The sequence below is a fragment of the Peromyscus maniculatus genome, chromosome X, assembly GCF_049852395.1.
Source record: "Peromyscus maniculatus bairdii isolate BWxNUB_F1_BW_parent chromosome X, HU_Pman_BW_mat_3.1, whole genome shotgun sequence".
Taxonomy (NCBI): Eukaryota; Metazoa; Chordata; class Mammalia; order Rodentia; family Cricetidae; genus Peromyscus; species Peromyscus maniculatus.
The window spans coordinates 21,286,163-21,302,999 of record NC_134875.1 but is presented as its reverse complement, the minus strand read 5'-3'; the positions used below and the strand labels follow the sequence as shown (position 1 = coordinate 21,302,999).

General features: G+C 49.1%; 1 protein-coding gene across 1 annotated transcript; it reads left to right on the top strand.

The window, feature by feature from the left end:
- Positions 1–8,292: 8,292 nt before the first annotated feature.
- LOC102919403 (cancer/testis antigen 55) lies at positions 8,293–15,253 on the top strand. Its single transcript, XM_016000863.3, has 5 exons — positions 8,293–8,457; positions 9,940–10,124; positions 11,807–11,948; positions 14,157–14,278; positions 15,012–15,253. The coding sequence occupies exons 1-5, from the start codon at positions 8,316–8,318 to the stop codon at positions 15,216–15,218; spliced, it is 798 nt and encodes a 265-aa protein (XP_015856349.2). The 5' UTR covers positions 8,293–8,315; the 3' UTR covers positions 15,219–15,253.
- Positions 15,254–16,837: the final 1,584 nt, after the last annotated feature.

Here is a 16,837-nt window from a genome sequence, read left to right as displayed (position 1 = left end):
AAACCCAGCACATGGTAATTTACAAGTGTGCATCGTTTCATAGACCCAGGAAGTGAGGCTCATAGAGCATGCAGATCACCCAGCTCACTACAAAACAGTGAAGCTCATGCTGCCTCGAATTTCCTCCCCAAAGTCTGTCCAGCCTACACTGAAGGTTGGTCTACAGGTTGGTGCCTGGTTGACAAAGTGGTTTGGTCATCTCCAAACATCTGTGGGTCCTCTGGTGACTACCTGGGGTGCAAATGTCCCTCACTTCTTGTCTAATCGTTCTTTGGTTTAGGTTTGTTCAGAAATGAAAAGGACACAGGCACCTCTCCAGTTCATTTTTGGCTAATGACCAGCACCTCCTCTCTCTTAAAAAAACATCTACACCTCATCCTTGTGGTGTAGGACTACACAGAAATGAGATTTGGCCTAAGCTGTTGGAATAGCTGCCCCTGTCACAGCCCTCATGCTTCCTGCCCTAGTCCCAAGCTGACATCAGCAGACCACTCGCTGGAAGTCTTGGATCACCAGGCAGGAGTGAGTGGGAAGGAAACACAATGCTGCAATGACAAATGGGGTGTGACAGTTTGCTTCATCTGAGAGCCGGGGTACAGAGGACCCAGCAAGGAAGTATGGACTGTTGCTTTGATAAGTGTGGAAATGTCGGGGGTGGGGGAGACCGAGGAGCCTGTGGAGTTCAGCCTGATCACGAGCTGTGAGGTGGTATAAGCACCACTGTGTCCACCTCCTGTGGTGAAGACAGGCAGACCTGGGAAGTGCTCTCTGGGAGTTCCCCATGACCTTCCCACAGCTTGTGAGCAGGAATCCCTAGCTAGCCTGGGTACTCCTAGGCCCTTGCTCTGCTCTGGGCACTGCCTAAGTCCAGAACACAGGGCAGGAGGCAGAAGTGTGGAAACTGCAAAGACAAGGCTGTAGTGAGCGTTGGGGGGCCCTTCTTGGTGAGACTGATTTCACAAGGATGGGGAGAGCCTTGGAGTTCTCCCGGGAGCGCCTGGAAATCTTGTATGGTGTACACCTCAGCACTTGTGTGTATGGCCTCCTAGACCTGACTAGTAGTGCATGCACTGGGGTCCATGCTCTGTTTTTCTGACACCTCTTTTCACCGTGTGGGACTTGAAAAGGCACATCTGTGTCCGTGGTCTCTGTACACAGTTCTGCTGTTGTGGACATTCTGATTCTTCTGGTGTCAACTTCCCTGGAGGCAGGCATTCTTCCCATAGTGCTCACTACTTCCTGAGGGTAGTTCTGGGGTGCCACTCCTACCCACCAGCTCTTCTCCCAGCCCTCAGCACCCTCTCTGCCTGTGTGCCTCCTGAATTGCTCCTTGAAGTGGGCATCTGAAGGATGTGTGTACGGATCCCACCTCAGGGTCACCCGTGGAGTGTTACCAGAAGAGGCTATGAGCCCAGTTCAGGGTGTCCCGGGCGGGGCATGCAGCATTCCTGAGATTGACCAGTGTCGAGGAGAAATGACATGGAGTAGTACATATAGGGGAGAGGGAGAAGTCCTGGGAGTGGCTGGCTGCTGATTTCCGTGTTCGTTAGGAGTAGAATGGCGCCCTTGGTTGTTCCAGAAGGTCTCTTCAGGCCAGGGAGAGTGGGTGTGCTCGTGACCACCTTCCCTGATCCTCCTGAGAACAGCTTGGTGGCAACTTCTTGTTTCAGTTCCATGTCAGGGCCCTAGGGACTTCTGTGGAGCCCTTGGAGAGGCCCTGAGACCCAGGCAGGCTCCAGGGGCAGAGGTTGGGGGGGAGGCATCACTGCCTCTTCTGTGGCCAGAATGTGAGCCTGGTGTGTGAGTGTTTGTGAGCACACACGTGCGTGCGTGCCCACGTTTGAGCAAAGGTCAGCATGCCAGTAGCAATGAGGCAGTGTGGTGAATGTAGCAGTGGGACCCATGCGCATGCCAGGCCCAGATCTAGGAGAAAGCATGACTCTCCTAATCCCACTGGAGTGGTCCAATCTGGTTCCTCTAAATGGTCTGTGCCAGGATGTAGACCGTCTGTCACCCATAGTTGTTCACATCTTGGGGGTAGTCTGTCCTACAGGAAAGCCTGCCTTTGTCCGCAATTCCAGGTGACTGGAGCCTGAGGACAGTGACTCAGCTCTGTACCTTCAACCTTATACAGGAATGACACAGGTCAGGCATCACAGATCTCAGGAGAGACACTCTGTGAGTGAGTAACACGTCTCTACAAGGAAGTAAACAAGTGACCCACAGTGAAGGGGAGAGGGGCAAAGTGAAGGCAGGGACCACAGACATCCTGGTTTGTGCTTAACCATGCATCAGGTCTTCCTGAGGCGGGCACTTAGAGCCCTTGTGTTTTATGGTCACTAGACCCAAACTGACAGCCCTCACTTGAACCTGGTGGACAGATTGTCTCTCCTCTTCCTCCATTTGTGGGTTCTGCCACCCCACAGAGGGTTTTTACATCCTTTTCAGTGTAGCGTTGTTCAGCAGCGCATATATGGGTCAAGGGAAAAAGAGACATGTTCTGAGATAAATGTGGGAAGGGATGGTGACATTTCACAACATGACAAAGTAATGATTCCCTGAGGAGCCATGGCCTCCTGAGCAGCTGTGGGAGAGGAGGAGTCAAGAGTGACAGTGATCAGATTGTGTCTGTGCTGTGCATTTAGGTGAGATGGGTAGAGTGACCTCCTGGTTCTAATGGTCAGTCGTACCTGGTGAAAGATGCTTGAGACCCTGTGTTAGAACATGGACCTCCACTACTGGACCTGGTCCCAAAGCCTAAATCAGGCCACACCTCCTGCAACTCTCTCTGCCACAGTTAAGAAGCAATAATGTCCCGGGTGCCATTAAAGGCCACAGGATGCCCAGTGTCTGGGGCTGCGGGCAATGCCCACATGGGTGTCCAAAGACCGTTGTGCCAGAGCCGTGCTGATCTTGGTGACCTGTACTGCCACTGTTGTCCAGGCCCAAGCTGCTGCCAAGGGCTGGTCTCTGGGTCCAAGGCCATCCAGCAGCCACTGGCAGAGGCGACATCTGTGGCCCTGTTGCAAAGGAGAGCTCCATGGTTGTCTGGGGTCTCTTCAGGTACCTGGACCGTGTTGGTGTCTAGGGTCATGCTGCATCCCAGGCCATCTAGATCTAAATGGCACGTACTGTTGCTACCTGATGCCATGGTGACATCCAGGCTGGAGCTATAGCAGAGGGCCATGACTGGGTCCGGGGCCCTATAGCAGCCAGGGTTTCTGTTGACTTCTGAGGTTCCTGTGGCTGTGGAAGACCATGTGGATGCATGAGATCTGTGGCCATGTTAGTGTCTGAGGACCATGTTGCCTCTGGGGCCCTGTAGATCTGAGTGGTGTTCACTGCCACCTGGGGCCATGGTGATATCCAGAACTGGATGCTGCCAAGGACGGTGTCTGGGTCTGTTGTCCCGCTGTAGCTGGGGACATGCCTCCAACAAAGGTTACATGGAGGCCCAGGGTCAGGGCCCAAACCTGTGCCCTGTTGATGTGGGGGATGGGGCATGCTGTCACCAGAGCCATCCTGATCCGGATAGTCTGTGTTTCCACCAGGAGCCAGGATGTCATCCCGACCCAATTGCTGCTGAGGACCATGTCTGGGTCTGTGGTCCTGCTGCAAATGGGGTCTGCAGTGTTGGTGCCTGTAGCCCATGTCACCTCAGGGGGCCATGGGAATCACGGGTGATGGAGTCAGAGGGCCATTCTGAGCCAGCTCTGCCCTTCTCTGGCCCTAACATAGTGGGCTCTGCTCCTCACTGGACATTGCATTAGGAGAGCTGCCCCCCTCCCCTTGTGCTCAGCAGAGAGGGCCCCAACCCTCACCACACGTAGAGGAGAGTTCACTTTGATGGCATGGTCATAGGGGACCTGGCTCCGCCCTTGCCTGAGGGTGGTGGCCTGATGGCCTGGAATGACTAGCTCAGCTACCACCCAGGCCCACAGCCGGGCCTGGGGTTGGTTCACCCTTACATCTACCTCATCCAGGACCTGCTGGAGCTTGTGAAGGGACTGCTCCTGTGGAATGATAACATCAATACCTCCATTACTCGGAGAGGTCACAGGGTATCTAAGAGGAGTTCCGGTGAGAATCCAGTGATGATGGTGTGCCAGAAACCAGAGGCCTTGTCCAGGCCAGGGACTCATGGCAATGAACATTGGCTAGTAAGGCTGATTGGACAAAAGGCTAAATACTGTGTGACACCCCGAGGCTCCCAAAGCCACCAGGACAAATGAAGAGGTGTGGACAGGCAGGAAAGATGGAGCACTGAAGAGGGTATTTTTGTTGTTGCATTTTGTTTTTGTTTTTCTTTTTGTTTGTCCCCTTGGTTGCTTGTTTTGTCTTGGTTTGATTTTTTTTTCATTCTTGGGAGGCTACTAAATGGGTGGATGGGAGGATATGAAGGGACCGGGAGATGAGTGGAACTGGGGTGCATGCTGTGAAATTCCCAAAGAGTCAAAAAAGAAATTATGTTAAATTGAAAAAAGGAGCAGTATTTCTTGAGGCTTGAGATCTGTCAAATATGGCACCTGACTTCCACATGCTTCCAGTCACATAAGTGACATGAACTCACGTGACGTGAAACTTTCTTGCCACTGTTCAATCGTTCTAAGGTCAGACTTTGAATTTCTTCTGGTGTCTGTCTGATCAGAGCTTCCACTGGGAGAGTGTTAGTGGAGTCAGTCTGGAGCTGAAGGATGCTCTGTGAAAGTCTCCTCTGGCTGGCCTTCCCCTGCCATCTCTCTCTCTCTCTCCAGATCTTTCACATTTTCAGTCCTGTTCTCTGCTTTTTGAATCAGAGTCTCACTACAGAGTCCCGGCTGGCCTGGACATCAGTATGTCCACCATGTTGGCATCAGACTCACAGAGGTCTGCTGGTCCGGCCTCTGGAATGGAAAGGCATTTGCCACCGTGTCCAGGGTATTCTCACTCTTTTATTTCTTTAGTTAGTCTTCTCTCATGTCTTACATCCTGACTACAGTTTCCCCTCCCTCCTCTCCTCCCAGTTACCTCCCTACCCCAGACCCACTTCTCCTCTGTTCCCCTTCAGAAAGGACAGGCATCCCAGGTTTATCAACTAAATATGGCAAATCACGTACAACAAGACCAGGCACATTCACCTAACACCAAGGCTGAAAGAGACAACCCAGAAGGAGGAAAAGCGTGCCAAAAGCAGGCCAAGAGTCAGAAACAGCCTGTTCCCACTGTTAGTTGTCTACAAGAACACCAAGCACACAACTGTAACATCTAGGCAGAGGACCACGTCAGATCCATGCAGGCTCCCTGGTTGTTGGTTTAGTCTCTGTGAGCCCCTAAAGTCCAGGTTAGTTGATTCTGTGGGCCATTTTCTTGTGATGTCCTTGACACCTCTGGCCCCATGCTCCTTCTTCCTCCTCCTCTTCAGCAGGACTTCTGAGCTCTGCCTAATGTTTGGCTGTGGGTCTCTGCATTTGCCCCCATCAGTGCTGGGTGAAGCCTCTCTGGTGATGATGATGATAATGCTAGGCTTCAGTCGCAGAGGATAGCATCCATTTCACTGACTTTTTTTTTTGTATTGCAGGTCATGTATGTTTCTATCCTAGGTCTCTGGGCTGTCCTGCCTCGGGTTCCTGGTCCTCCCCGCAGTGTGTCAGGTGTAGGCTCCTTCATGTGTCATGGGTCTCAAGTTGGACCATACGTTGGCCACTCCCAGAAGTTCTGCCCCACATTTACCCCAGCACATCTTACAGGCAGGGCAGAGTGTAGGTCAAAGGCTTTGTGGCTGGGTTGGTGTCCCAATCCCTCCACTGGAAGCCTTTCTTGGTGTCAGAAGGTGGTTGGTTCAGACTCTGTATCCCGCATTGCTAGGACTTTTTGATACTTACATGGTTCTGGTTGTGGTATTGTTGGCTGCACTGGTTACCACATGGAAAGGTAAAGGTTCATGACAGAACCCAATGGTGCTTTCTAGAGCTTTATTAGGAGGGAAAGGGGGGAAGAAAGAGGGGATCCAGGTCTGTGGGGTGGAGCAGAGCAGAACAGAGCAGAGGGCAGAGAGGGAACAGAGAGAGGGGGTAGGGGTCCTTGTCTGGCTTTTTAAGGCAGGGATCGTGTGACCACACTGCGGGTATGTATTTGCTAGTGTTGATAATGTAAGATGCAAGACCCCCAAGCTTCGCATGTCCAGGATCCTAACACTCTTCCCCAGGATAACCCTAGCAGATTCCTGGGAGTTTGTTTCCATTCCATTGCACTAGGTTTCCATCTCACCCCTGAAGAGCCCCCCAGTTCCAGTTGTCTTTCCCACCTGATCCCCCCTGTTCCCATGCACACATGTCCCCAGGCACCCAAGAAATCTATTCTATTTCCCCTCTCCAGGGAGTTGCATGTATCCCCTCTTGAGTCATTCTTGTTATTTAGCTACTCTGGGTCTATGGATTGTAGCATGATTATCCTTCTTCCTCAAGACCCAGCTATACCACTCTTGGGCATATATATACTCACGGAATGCTCAAACGTACCACAAGGGTACATGCTCAACCATGTTCACAGCAGCTTTATTCCTAATAGCCAGAAATGGAACAACCTAGATGCCCCTCAACAGAAGAATGGATAAAGAAAATGTGATACATTTACACAATGGAGTATTAGTCAGCTATTAAAAACAATGGCTTCATGAAATTCTCAGGCAAATGCACAGAACTAGAAAAAATCATACTGAGCGAGGTAACCCAGACTCAGAAAGACAAACATGGTATGTACTCACTCATAAGTGCATATCAGCTGTAAAGTAAAGGATAATGTTATTCTGTCTCTTATGTTTTCTTCTATCTAATGTTCTCCTTTCCACCACGATACTCGGTCACGTCCTTGAAGTCCTGCTAGTATAATAAGCCTCATTCCCAAAGGGTGTTTATGTATTGGCTTTCCTCTGAGGACCTTCCACGGGGGGGGGGGGGGGTGTTTTACTCCTTTTTGTCAACCTTTGCATCAGGTGGGCTTTCCTCAGGTACAAGAAAATTAAGTCACAGGGCAAAGACAATTGCCTATTTTATTCACTAATTCGAAGTTTAGCTGAGTCTGTGGCCCCCAGGGACTTGGTAACCAAATGAGGAAAGGTAAACTGCACATCAGGTTTCTTGCATACTAAGGCTAACAGTGAATGGCTGGTAGCAATGAGAATTGGGGGGTTCTATGATAATCACGACTGATCTCCATCAAAGCAGCTCCAGCTTAAATGGCCAATGTTGACCATGGCTCAGATGTGACCTACTCACAAGACCATGATCCCAGGCACCCTACAAGGCTCCTAAGTGACTTACCTCCTGGAGCCACACGCCTTCATGAACACTACCTTGCCAAACTGTCCCTTTGTCACATGAACCCCAACACTACTGCTGCCACCACCACAGACTCTGTTCAAAACCATCTAACCACTTATCGGCCCATCTTCACACTGAGTGCACATTGGAAAATGTGTGTGCCCCCAGGGACCCCTTTCTCCCACAGCACCTATGCCAGAGCTCTGGTCTTCCCAGGAAACATTGCAATAATAACTTTCCAACCATTCTTTGACTAGCCCAGTGCAGTAGAACATTATTTTAAGATGGTTTTTTTGTTTTTGTTTTTGGTGTGTGTGTGTGTGTGTGTGTGTGTGTGTGTGTGTGTGTGTGTATGTGTGTGTGTGTGTGGTGTGTGTGTGTGTTGCATTTGTTCAACTCTGTGAAGCTCTGTTACTGTGCCTATGTGAAAAAGGATAGGTAGGGCAGGCAGGCAGAGAGAATATATAGAGGGAGAATCCTGGGAGGGGAGATCTAGGAGCCAGAGAAGGAGGAGGACATCAGGGACCAGCCACCCAGCTACACAGCATGCCCCTGAGTAAGTGTAAGATTTAAAGAAAAAGGAAACTGGTAAGAAACAAGCCAAACTAAGGCCAGGCATTCATAATTACGAATAAGCTTTCATGTGTGATTTATTTAGAAAGTGGGTGGCAGGCCCCCAAAAGAGTAAACAACCATATAAAACAAAGCAGTCCATCATTCACAGGTCAGTACATTTCCATGATGGTCCTATGGTAGGGGCATAATGAGCAGGAGGATCCATGTTTTCTCTCTCAGTGCCTGCCATTGGCCAGTGGGGCATTGTGAGCACATGCAGGGCTCTCATTGGTTGGTGGGTGGAACAATGCCAGCTGGTTCCCAGGATCTCTGGAGAGGCTATGGACCAAAATTCTGCCCAGCTGCTGGGGTGGTAGGATGAGCCTGAGAGTCCTGAGGGCTGCCCAGTAGCCATCTGGTACCATCTCCCAGGAATGAGGCAGAAAATCAGGAGATAACACCATGGGGATCACAAGGTCTAGGCCTTCATGCTGCTATTACAGTGAATGCTCCGACTGTGGTATCAGCAGGCTGTTCCGAAGCATAGTTTACTTCTTGCAGTGGAAGATTGATTCTGTTGAAAGAAACTGGGAACGTCTGGAAGGTACTCCCCGGGTACCCTCGGTGCCCAAACTTCACTGCAGGAGACACCTCAGAAAGGCTTTCCTCAGCTGTGAGCACAGGGGGCAAAAGATCAGGAGAGGTCTGCAGCTGTCCTCAGTGGCTGTTGACTGGAAGGGTGTCCCCAGGTACCCGTGAGTTAGGTGAACATTGAACCGTGTACCAGATCCTCTTGGTGGACCTTTGCCAGAAGCATTTCTTCTACTTCTGGGAGCAGGAAGGCACCCACATTTGATCGTGGATTCAGATTCAGTCTTGGTTCTCATCCTGGCTTGTATTTGAGGCAACAAGGGAGTCAGTCCCAGTTCTTTGCCAAGTAGGGGAGATCAGGGGCATGACTTAATGATGATCACTCTGTTCCCTGCAACTCGAATCTCACATTTAGCGTACACTCAAGCAGAATGGGTGAAGACCTGTGCGTGGGTGGCAATCTAGGACAATGTAAGAAGCTTTGCTGAGGTGAATGGCATCCAAGCTCTGAAGTCATTCGAACTTGTGTCTGCTCTTTCTACGTGCAAAGCATGTGCTTAATATTCATGAGCAATCCTTCAAGGGAAGCCTCGGTCTTGCCATGCCTATCCTTCAGCCTTTTGTGAGGGCAGGAGGGTCAGAATTTGATGCCAACCTAAGCTGCATACTGAATGAGCCCTAGGCCTGTCTAGAAACCAAATCCATTCTATTAATTGTCTGGATGGAGTGCTGGGCTGGAGCCTAAGGTCTTCTGTATGCTAGGCAGACATTGTGCACCTGAACTTCAACACGGTCCTTTCCTCACATTGGCATTCTAACTCAAGGACGACACACTGTGTTGCCCAGCATGGTCTGGGACTTGATTTGCAGCTTAGGAAGGCCTTGAACCTTTGATTCCTCTCTGTCATTCTCCCAAGTAGCTGGCTTTACAGACTTGTGCCCACAGGCCTGTCTCAGATGAGTCTTTAAACTCTCCACAGGCTGTCTCTCACTGTGGTGACTTATTAGACAACACTTGACAGTAATTGTGGTCCTGGAAAGAATGTCTACCCATGGACCTTGAACTCTAAGGTGTACAGGACACTCACAGTTGTACGAGGTTGACCTGTTTGTACCAGTTAATGTGCACAACAGACATCAGGAGACATAATTGCACAACATGGTCAGAGAGGGCAAGAAAAGTACTGGGGACAGACCATGAATGAAGGACACTGTGGTTATAACCAAGGCTATCTAGTTTCCAACTCCCACCCTTAACCAGGGTCCTCCTGTATAGAGCATGGCAAAGGCAGGATTTGAACCTGGACATTCTGCCTCCAGAATCCTGCAGAGGTCCCCCTCATGCTTCCAGCCCCTTGCATGGGCTCCTCAAACTAGAAGCATTCTATTTGAAGAAGGACGTTTTTTGTACCATGTCATCTTTGGGGAGGATTCTTTGGAATGGGATTTTGAATGTGAGATTAATTGATGGCACCTGCCGTGTCCCCATCCACAGGGGAACCCAACACCAAGATTGTGAAGGGTACTGTGACAAGCTGTGGGGACGACTATGGCTGGATCGAGAACTGTGTCTTCTTCAGCATTGATGCTATGGTCAGCCCTTTGCGTGTGCAAGTCGGAGATAAAGTCCTTGCATTTGTGGAGGAAGATCCACTATCATTTGACTTGAGAGCAACCGAAGTAAGCTTGGCATAGGTTGGGAAGACTCATTTCCCATGGACCTTCAACCTTGCTATTGCCATTTAAACAAACTAACCTCTCCAGCGCCCATATAGTGGCTGTCATGAAATTCAAAGTCCCCTGCAGCTGCAGGCTCTTCTTTGTTTCCCTCTCTCTGTCTCTCTGTCTCTGTCTCTGTCTGTGTCTCTCTCTCTCTATGTGTGTGTGTCTTTGTGTGTATGAGAGAGAGAGAGAGAGAATGAGAGAGAGAGAACAAGTATGGGGGGGGTGTCACTGTACTGCCTAGGTGTCCAGGTACTCCTGGAATCCTCCACCCTCAGCCTGTGGAGTCTATGCTACCATACCCACCCCCGAGTTCTATGTTTTACATTGTAAAATCCTATGTTGTCCCAGTGTTCAAACAGAAGGATCAACAGTGATAAGCATTAGACACAACAGCATCTTGCAACTGTGTTTTGTCAGGTAAAATATGTGTGTTCAAGGATGCATTCACAAAAGTGGAAGTGTTATCTCAAATGCTGTGTGTGTTTGTCTTTCAGAAAACACTTACTGAGGTAACACTGACAATCCACTGGCTTCTCCCATTGGGGCTGTGAGATCCCCAAGTTGTAAAGTTTAGAGAGTCTTGAACTATAGCACAGAGAAGAGATTTGATGAAATTACCTGCTAACATTGCTACACTAATTGATCTCCTAGCACCAGACTGTCTCTTTCACAGTACTTGCAAGGAAGGGCTCTGAACATCCAAAGCCTTGCAAATCTTAGAAGGGAAAAGCAGCCTAAAAATTCTCTTGGGAACTGGTGGAGGTCTTCAGGAGAATACATCCATTTTTTTTCTTACATTTTCATTTTCTTTCAATCAGGGACATTGTTACTGTTTGCATAGCAAGCAAATTGGACTCTTAAGAAAAGGAACACAGGAAGGCTTCGTGGCCCATTGTCCCATCAACACCTTTTTGACCTTTTGACAATCAGTGTTAAATACAGCTCTTCTTGCCCATGTGTTCAGTAGGAATACACAGAGAATCTTACACCAATACCTAACTCACCCATGTATTACGGTCCTTTTTCCTATCAGAGTTTATTTACATCTGAACATTCAACAAGACTGTGGTCAACTATACGCACACACAGAGAAGGATGAATATCTCACTGTTTTCCCTTCCCACAAAGTGGAGAAACCTTTGTGCCTATATTGTATTGAAAGGCTGCTTCTACCGTCCTCACAAACAACTGAATTGGTCTGCTTTCCCTGTTGTATTAAGGGAATGGGAATTATGATAATGGGTCCTGGACATGAGGTTTCTGGTAGGATCATTGGGCACCATGGCTATCAAGTTGTGTGGCATCTGGGCACAGACAGGTCTGTGGTGCAGTGGATCATCTACCTAGAGACTAACAGGGTGGTAGTGAATAGACAAGTTCCTGGTACTTCATTCCTCAAGAAAGCCAAATTGAGGGAAATAATCATGGAATTGGTAATGACAGCTGGAAAGAGCCCAGTGGAGAAAGACTTCCCAATGAGCCAAGCTGTTTGCAACAAAGGAGGATGTCTTAAATCTGGAATCTTCGATTCCCTCAGGGCCTTTCCTAGCTCAGTCCTTCCACAGGCAGTGTTTTAGACATCCACGTTTCCATTTTGATTTTGATCATGTTTTTATTGCCGCTTCCCCATCTTGTAGGTTTGTGTTTTAATCGAAGATGACAGGCCTAGAGAACCATACTCCAAGATCCATGAATTATCCGTGTGTGTTTCCCACGTGAGGAAAGATAATATCTGCCTAGCGGATGAATACTACTTCTATCTGGACAGCATTTCTAAAGGTTTGATTGCTACTTTAACGACGGGTCCTGTTTAACATTTTGAGGGATCAGTGCTGACATTGGTTTGGCTACAGCACATTCTGCTGCACTCAGGGATTCTTTGTTATTTGTGAATGATCTTGGGCGCGGAAAGTAAAGTGCAATGCAGCTAGGAACAGGTAATGCTCGGAAACATCACACTCTCATTTGCCAGGTGCTAGGTGTCATTCATTAGTTGAATGCAGAGAGTAAAATGTGGACAACATTTTCATTCATGTGGGTATTTAACTCTGATAGCAAAATTATTACAAGTGCATACAAATCTTTACATTTTTTAACGTTTTTTTAAATTGTTTGTGTGTGTGTGTGTGTGTGTGTGTGTGTGTGTGTGCATGTGTTTTCATCTGTGTACATGAGTACAGTTGCCTACAGAGTTGGGAAGAGAGTGTTGGATCCCCTGGACCTGGAGTTACAGATGTTTCTGAGTCACAGAGAAAGCATTTTTCAAAACATTAAGATGTGCTGTGGTCAGAAAGATGGAGCAGGTCGTAAGAGCTCATACTTCTCTGCAGAAACCCTGAGTCTGGTTCCTACCACCCCTGTGTCTATACAGAGAGGCAGAGAGCTAGAGAGGCAGGGTGAGGGATAAAATGAGAGCGGGGAGAAAGCAAGAGAGGAGGAGGGAAATGAGACGGGAGAGAAAGAGGCAGTGAGAGAGGAAAGAAATGATTTGAGGAGGGAAATAGCAAGAGGCGTGTAGAGAGAGGGACTGAGAGGGAGACAGAAAGGCAAAGAGAGAGAAGGACAGAGAGGGAAGAAAAGAGGAGAGGCTTAGGGGGTAGAGAGAGGGAGATGAGAGAGTGATAGAGGAAAAGAGGAGGGAAGGAGAGAGGCGGGAGGGATAGAATAGGGGAGAGAGCTGGAGAGAGAGAAGGGAGAGAGAGGGACAGAGAGAAAGTGAGAGGGGGAGAGATAGAGAGTGAGAAAGACAAAGGGAAAGGGGAATGGAGAAGTAAAAAGGGAGGAGATGTAGAGAAGAGAGAAAAATAGAGAATGAAGGGGCTGGAGAGATGGCTCAGAGGTTAAGAATACCGACTGTTCTTCCAGAGGTCCTGAGTTCAATTCCCAGCACCCACATGGTGGCTCACAACCATCTGTAATGAGATCTGGCACCCTCTTCTATATACACAATAAATAAATAAATCTTTAAAAAAACAATAGAGAATGAAGGAGATAGATAATGGGGGAGGGGAAGGGAAGAGAGACATGGGAGACAGGGAGAGATAGGCAGTGAGGAGAAGGGAGGGAGAGAGAATGAAGGGGAGAGTGTATGGGGAGGAGGAAGGGAGCAGGGGGCAAGAAAGGAATAGAGGAGACAGAGAAAGGGAGAGTGGGAGAAATGGGAGATAGGAAGGGAGGAAGAGGGACGGAGAGGGAGATAGATGGAATGAGAGAAAGGATAGAAAAGAAGGGGGTAGAGAGAAAGGGAGGTAGGGAGGAAGAGAGGGACACAGGGGAGAGAGAGAGAGAGAAGAGAGAAGAGAGAAGAGAGAGAGAGAGAGAGAGAGAGAGAGAGAGAGAGAGAGAGAGAGAGAGAGAGAGAGAGAGAAAGGGGAGAGAGAAGAGACAGAGGAGAGGGAGGGAGAAAAGAGAGAAGGGAGAAAAGGAAAGAGAATTAGTCTGTCTGAAGACAGTCTGGAATACTTGAGACCCTGTCTCAAAAAGAGCACTCTGAATGTGACCAGTTAGGCAGTAAATCCTCCAGTCTGCCCAGTGAAATGGATTGTGATGTCATCGTCCATTTGCTCACTTGAGGCGGCTAAGGGGATGGAGCAAAACCAATGTCTAAAACTTAGCAATTTCTGAGCCTAGCGGTGGTGGCAAACACCTTTAATCCCAGCAATCAGGAGGCAGAGGCAGGCAGATCTGTGAGTTCGAGGCCAGCCTGGGCTACAAAGGGAGTTCCAGGACAGCAGAGAAGCCCTGTCTCAAAAATACAACCAATCAAACAAACCCAAAAGAATTGTCAATTTCAATTCTGGCTGGAAGATTTATAAGCCATCTGCACTTTATACCTAATACTCACTTTATCATGGTATTACAAGTCAATGCAACCAGTGAAATTTACTTGACCAAAGTTAAAATGTAATTGCTTTCATCCAGAACCTTCTAAAGATGAGACTGGAGTAGATGGTAGAATTTTCAACTCGATTTTTTTTTTTTTTTTAGCTATCTTAGGTTTTATGCCGTATGAAGGGGATTGGTTAGATATTGAGTATTCTTTGGACCGAGGATCATCAAAGCTCACAATACACTCATTGAAGGCCACGAAGTGTAGGCGCCTGCAAGAGGTAACTGCTTTTCGATGTTGTTGGCTTGTTTCCAAGCCTCCTTTAGTGGTATTTGGGACTAGCTGTCTGTAGGGTGTGCTGGGAACATATGGAAGAATTATCTCCTTGGCCCATTTACTTAAATGGTAGGACTTTGTAAAGAAGTAACTAAAGGTAACAGAGAATAAACATGCACATACTTCAATTCTGAGTCGCAGGGCTTACCACGAGAACTGTCATGTGGGACATTCTAAACACAACTGGAAGAAAGATGAGCAGTCCAGAGAACATTGCTGGAAAAGCTGGAATGCAAAGTGGGGCGGGGGCGGGGGCTGGGGCTGTGGTTCAGCAAGCCTGAAATGAGTCTCCAACAAGGTACAGATGATGTCATGTGCTTGAAGAGTGCCGGGGTACAGGGGTGGTAATAGTCCACTTCCTGCTGTTTTTCCTTGTCAGTCAATCCTTGATCTGTCCACATTAACCACAGGGCCTAATGGCCACTGGTGACTAATATTTAGGACGTGGTCTCTCACCAGCAGGACAGACCACCAGAAGACTCTCCTCTTAAATTGGTGTGAGGTTGGAGCCGGGGAAGGAAGTAGGTGACACACACCCTAGTGTTGGCAGTGTAGCAGGTAGGACAGGACACAGCGACACAGTGGGTCAACAAGTGTTTAGAGCTAGAATGTGGAGGGACAGAGGTTGCCTAGGGACCCAGTTTTCCCACACTCACTGCCATGCTTTCTCTTGACAGGTCTGCGTGACTAGTATCCACAAACGACAAGGAGTGCTGAATCACACCATCTTTTTCACCTTCCGCTCACTGAAGTGCCCCGTGGGCTACACCCCTCTTGTAGGCCATGTTGTCGACGTGGTGGTAGTGCAGAGCATCCGGCCCAACTACAACTGGAGAGCAGTCTCCATGACGCCAGTGAACAAGCTGTACAGCCTAGGGCCCTGAGAATCCCTCTTCCAGTTACTCCTACAAGAAGTGGGGGGGGGGGGGGCTCAGTTAATACACACGCTTATGTTATGGCCTCTCTACTGCTTAGATCTATCTCCAGGGAGCATGCGCTCACTGTGGGCAGGGCTTTATCCCTTGGAACACATGCTCAAGCTGCCTCTTGCTGGCAGCAATATCAGCATATGACCTGAGCTGAAGTCCCCACTTCTGAGACCAGCAGTGGACCGTCTGCTGCCAGTGGGGCTGGTTTGTCCAGTAACTAACGTGTAGGGCAAAGCATTTGACTGGAAGCACCATGGCCAGATGCTGCATGGGTTTAATTTGGAGTCTCCTCGTGTGTGTGTGTGGGGGGGGTGTGGGGGGGTGTTGGTCATTTACCCACAGCATTTTTCATCTCCCACACCTACTCAGTCTGTTACACTTATTGTTTGCCTGTGGCCCGTCTTCCCATGCTAGACTCTAAGTGTTCTAATCATAGCAAACTCTTCAATGGGAGTTCAGAAGGACAGAGTTCACAATATTAATTTTAATTAATGAATGTTAAGAGCAGCAGTAGTGTTCACCCATGGTTAACTGACCATCCAGTCCCCAGGAATAGAATTGTTCGGCATCCCACTAGCACATAGTTGACTCTTCACACAAAAATACCGGTCTGGCCCCGAGGTTTGTGGGACCCTGTGATCCTGCCGAGTGGGTAGGACATCAGGGATCTGGTGGGATGATTGGGACTGAAATAGTGGAACTCAGGGACTCAGGGGTATGTTACTGCTGGCAGATGGCACAAACAACCCACCACCAGGGCTGCTGGGACTTCTGTTCTTCTCAAGGTGCTCTGACCCCTAGAGAGCTCTTGGTGACAATCAGTGAGTGTCACCTGAACCCCTACATCCAGGCTGGACGTAACTCTGAGTGCCCCAGGATGCCCCCTATTTAGGAAATGATGGCTTTCTTTGTGCATCCATTTCTTCACTGGCTTCTCCAGGGCCTCTGGCCTTTCTCACTCCTGACACCCATTCTTCTATCCACCCAGTCTTCAACCTTTATCCCCAGGCTCCTGGCTTCTTCCCCATCCTCCAGCTGTGTTCCCCGGGAGCCTCTCCTCCTCTTGACTCTTTGCCCTCCTGTGTGACTTCCTAACCCATAGACTGCATCATTCCCTGAACTTCCTGCCCTTCTTGACCCCCTACTGCCCCGCTGCTCTCCAGCCATTGTCCACCCCTCCTCACTACCGCTGTCATCCCCTAGTCTCCTACGTGATTTTTACCCCCAAATCCTCCTGCCCCGCCCCGCCCTGCCCACCCAGCCTGCACTCTGGCCCTCCCTTGACAGCCCAACTTTCTAAGACTGCTGACAACTTCTCCCAGCTTCCTGCTCTCCCTTAAAACCTTCTGCCTTCCAGCACAGCCCCATCCTATGAGTCTCCTGCCCTCCCCCATGTAAACCCTGCCTTACTCCTAAGCCTACAATCCTGTCCATACAGCTAAACATCCCGAAGCCTCCTACACTCACCGAGAACCTGCTCCCAAGCCCCTTCCTGTCCCTTTAACTCTGGCCCCTCGCCCAGTGTCTGGCACTCCTCCTGAGCCTTTCACCCTGCCCTGTCTTCTCCAAACCCC

What these genes read in the sequence shown, in the direction of transcription:
- LOC102919403 (XM_016000863.3), top strand. Translation starts at nt 8,316, where the DNA reads ATGGGGATCACAAGGTCTAGGCCTTCATGCTGCTATTACAGTGAATGC. An exon ending in AAACTGGGAACGTCTGGAAG is followed by an intron (nt 8,458 to 9,939) that starts GTACTCCCCGGG and finishes CCCCATCCACAG; the next exon opens with GGGAACCCAACACCAAGATT. An exon ending in TTGACTTGAGAGCAACCGAA is followed by an intron (nt 10,125 to 11,806) that starts GTAAGCTTGGCA and finishes CCCATCTTGTAG; the next exon opens with GTTTGTGTTTTAATCGAAGA.